General features: G+C 40.3%; 1 protein-coding gene across 1 annotated transcript; it reads right to left on the bottom strand.

The window, feature by feature from the left end:
* Positions 1-570: 570 nt before the first annotated feature.
* GPN3 (GPN-loop GTPase 3) lies at positions 571-4,311 on the bottom strand (the record flags this gene model as incomplete). The annotated part of the gene is made up of 6 exons (XM_010156670.1): positions 571-675; positions 1,396-1,524; positions 2,042-2,138; positions 2,798-2,913; positions 3,586-3,710; positions 4,134-4,311. Coding segments are annotated over 6 exons (708 nt in total), but the record flags the coding sequence as incomplete, so codon positions are not given.
* Positions 4,312-4,376: the final 65 nt, after the last annotated feature.

Raw genomic sequence — 4,376 nt, 5'->3', positions numbered from 1 at the left:
TTGTGCAGTGCTTAAAATGTTACTGATGTATAAACCGCTTAAGTCATGTGCAAGTTGTAAAAAAACCAGCCTTAAGGCTTAAAATCTGTGTTCTTCCAAAGTGAATGTAAAACACTAATGTTCTTCAAGAAGGGTGAGAGGCCACCCACTGACCAGGCATCCCTTCGGAGGTGCCAGTCATCTCTTCGCCTCATTCAGGTTCAGTTCCTGAAGTACAATTTTCACCCTTTAAAACAACTCTTTCTCTCATCTAATGGTGAAACTGACTACTCAGTCCTGGAGAAAAGTACTTATTACAATGTATTTCTATTCGGCTTTGCCTCTTTTGCAAATCACTAGGGTTTTTTCAAGCATTCCCATGCTTAAATGAGATACATCTAGAGGTGGAGAACTTTTATATGCACTAACGCTAGCCTGCATATTGTGTAACACACGCCTGAAAATAAAAACTGTTTATTAAAATAGTTATGAGGTGACAGCTCACTCTATAAGTTATCTTACAGATAAAACATCAAATACGTTTGTGTAGGGGTGCAGTGGTTTTTGCCTTTTTAAGATTTTTTTTTTAAACACAAACAAGGTATTTTCCTCCCGTTTTTGAACGTCTGTTTTTTACTCATCCACATGATCTTGAAAGTATTCATCCACAAGAGCAGATTTATTTTCTTCACATTCCTGCCAAAAAGAAAACAAAGAAGGTAAAGCCTGACATTTCCCTGCTGCACACTGTATGTTGTGACGTTTTGTTCTCGAAACCACAACAGGAACAGTGTCTAATAGGGGTCCATAAACATGTAGCCAAACTTTCTGAAAAGCAGTTTGTTTCTAGAGCTACTGAAATTGTGTAGGTCAAATCTAGACCCAGGTATTCTGCATGCCTGAAGAGTACAACACTGAATTAAAAACCGGAATAAAAGCACTGTTCCTTGGGATTTATGAGCTCAATAATAAAACTAGACAGGGCTAGGAACAGATTCTAACACAGTGTCTTCTATCATGGATTTTACACGACAGACTTTATTCCTAATCTGTATCCCATATACATGGGTTCCCCACAGGAATTATCAGGGAAGATTAAACAGTCTTCTAGTACAGGAAGAAACCTTAGCAAGCCTAAAAGTCCTTTCTGACCTTTCAAGTTTAAAATTCCATTATTTCTGAAACCCAAAGCATTACTTTTAAACACAACCATTTGAACAGTCTGCATACCACAGAATTTCACTTTTGTAATTGTAAATGAAGACAGTATCAGCACTGTCACTAAAAGAGTAAACATGGCTTATTTTGAACCATACTAAGACAATAATTTATTAGCAAGACAAAGAGCATATTTATGTTACAAATTATATTATGGATACTTTTTAGTTTTTCATCTTATCATCAGAAGTACCTTACCTTTGGTTCTTTAAATTCAAGATCTTCTCCGTACTGAATGGTAAAGTCTATGTGCTGCAGAACTATGTTTATACTTTCCTCATCAGAGCGATCAAAAGGTAGAAATCGAACCATCCCATAGTCATCAATCTAGAGAAAGGATTCCAATGACATTAGTAAGGATTCCAAGGACATTAGTAAGGAAACGCAGCAAGTTAGATCTCGATCACTCTAACTCACTTCCTTAAGCCCCGCTTACATCTGCCATGCCTGGGCTGCTAAAACAGCATGGAAAGCCACGCTGCAAACCAACAGCAATTCTCCATGCAGAACACCTGGCTATCCCTCCTAAGTTCTACACAGCAGAAAAAGCCCTTTTCCAAAATTGCCAATAGAACAGATTCACAGAAAATGTATGGGCTACGATCCAAATGCCAGTATCAAGAATCTTATGCTAATCTCAAAAAACAATAGGCATAATGTAAAATGCTTAAGTGCCCCAGAATCTTTTAGATCCTGGCTTTGTGAATTCTGGTGGGTAAACACAGTTTTGGGGCAAGGTGGGGAGAATTACTATAGTACATACAGCACCTGTAACAGCCACACAGTTTGGTTTAGAAATGCAGGACTGAGTTCAAGGGCACCAGTTAAAAAGCAATATACCTACCAATCCACAGATAGATTTAGTCAACTTTTTAAACATTTTGCTTTTCAATATATTTGTAGAATCTTCAATCATAGAATACATATCTGGATCTAAGTACCTGGGAGAAACAAAGTCATTGTTAACATCTAAAGAATCCTTGGCCACAGAGCAAATGAATCATTGTGCTTTTGTACAGCTACCAAAACCATCTGTCACTCCATGATCCCAATGAACGAGCTTCGTATGAGGATGACTTAAAGTGTTTTAACATAGCTGAAGCATTTGTGTATCTCAGATTACAACTGCCAGGAAAAACAACTGAAGCATCTTTTATTTTCTTTTCACTAATATACTTGTATGCTCAAGAGAGCTTTGAGGAAGACCACGGGAAAAACTTTAATTCTGTAATTTTAGCACAAATGTAAAAGTAGCACAGAAGTAATTCAGTATATTCCGTATCAAAAAAACTGATAGGATCACCTCTGGTTTAGGTTTTGAAGCACAGTTCCCTGGAAGGTCCTTCAGAATGACATGTTACTCAAGATAGTTATTTACAGAAAAATCCAGAGCTAAATATGAACAGAGCCAGCCTGTTGACTCTTGGCTAAATTGTAAGCATCCCATCCAGACATTTAAAGACTATGTTCGATATAAACCACAGCACCTTTTCCCATTCCAAAAGAGTACGTTTTAATTGTGGGCAACATCAGACTGAATTTTGAGTGAAGGTTGCCTCAATATATTACAGTACATGGTCATTAGTTTTTTGGAACTTACTTTTCTATTTCCTTCTTGGCCTTCTTGCTCAGCAAATCCATTTTGGTCATGATGTTAATCTGTGGAATCTCTAAGGATATCATTGCACTGAGTGCTGCCAGAATTCCAGAGATAAACTTGAGGAGTATGAAAAATAATGTAGTTAAGTACAGAAAACCACAATACCGACATGCAGGACACTCAACCAGAGACCAAATCTAGCTGATGAATGTATGAAGCATGGACACAAAGCCATAGGAAGAGTCACCCTGTCTGCTGGAAAAGCGAGGAGCCAAGTATCCCAGCTGACAGCTATTTCCAGAGCCTCTAACATGGATCTGCTGCTAAAAAGGCCATTATGAAAAACTCAGAGCCCTTCTCGGGATTCTTACTGCTAGACAGGGAAAGTGGCCTGCTCTCTCCCCAGATCTGAGACAGCTCACAGAATCCCAGAAGAATTTAGGTTGGAAAGGACTTGCAGAGGTTATCTGTTCCAAAGCACTGCTCAAAGCAGAGCCAGCTTCGAAGTCAGACCAGGTTGCTCAGGGGTTTTGCCCAGACCATGAATGTACACACCACCATCTCTCTGTGCCTGTCCCAGTCTGACCATTCCCACAGGGCAGGATTTTTTTTCTGTACATCCAACTGGAATTTCTTTGCTGTGTTCTGTGTCTGAGACAGCTGAAGGCAGCAATCAGATCTCCCCCGGCTTAGCATGCTTTCCTCTGAGCTGAACCCAGCTCCCTAAACTCCTCAGATTTCTTGTTCTTTATCAATCTGGACTTTCACAACAGAGTTCAAACGGATACCTTAAAAGACTCCACCATAAACTGAGAATCCACAAGGAAAACTCCACAGACGCGGAATTCCCACTGCTGAAGCTGCTCCACCAGCTGTTTCATCACTGGCAAATGTGTGTAGAGCTCGATCTGACCTAGGGCATACAGCACATTAGTATACAGAAACATAATGGGAACAGTTACAGTGCAGGCACTGCACTTAACATGAGCAACAGCTGATGAAGAAAGCATGTTTCCCTTCGGACAACTCTGACTGTATTCAGATGAACTGGAGAAGTGGAAAAGAAACAGAAGGGCTTTTCCCTCCCTTGACCTCCAATCAGTGCTAGTTAGCAGCTGTCACAGTGTTCCCGCACCGTATGACGCTATTACACGTCAGTGCAGTCACCCCAATTATCCTGGGACCAAGTTCACTTCTTAAACATCTAAAAGTGTCCCTGACAATTGTTAACGATGCCAACAAAAAGTGTGAGTGATTACAACCAACAAAAGAAGTACTGCAAGTTTTATATTACGTAAGAAGAACGAGCGATACCAAAACACTGACATTCATTTACCTGGGCAATCAAACAATATATAGTCATCTTCCACATGCCCAAGGCTTTCCTCTAGCCAGCTGAAGTTGTTGGCAAAGTATTCCATGCAAAACACCAGGCCGCCATTGGGACCAAACCTTAAGGATTCATCTTCCATTACATCGTCCACTTCTATTAACTCACGGATGTCTGGAACAACAGACACAAGAAGCGGTTGTAGTTCGTTTGCTTTCAGCGATGCCCAGAGGTGCCTGTGCGCGGCGC

This window comes from Eurypyga helias, unplaced genomic scaffold, assembly GCF_000690775.1.
Source record: "Eurypyga helias isolate BGI_N326 unplaced genomic scaffold, ASM69077v1 scaffold22278, whole genome shotgun sequence".
Taxonomy (NCBI): domain Eukaryota; kingdom Metazoa; phylum Chordata; class Aves; order Eurypygiformes; family Eurypygidae; genus Eurypyga; species Eurypyga helias.
Note: the sequence above shows the minus strand (reverse complement) of the source record. Positions and strands in the feature narration are given on the sequence as shown.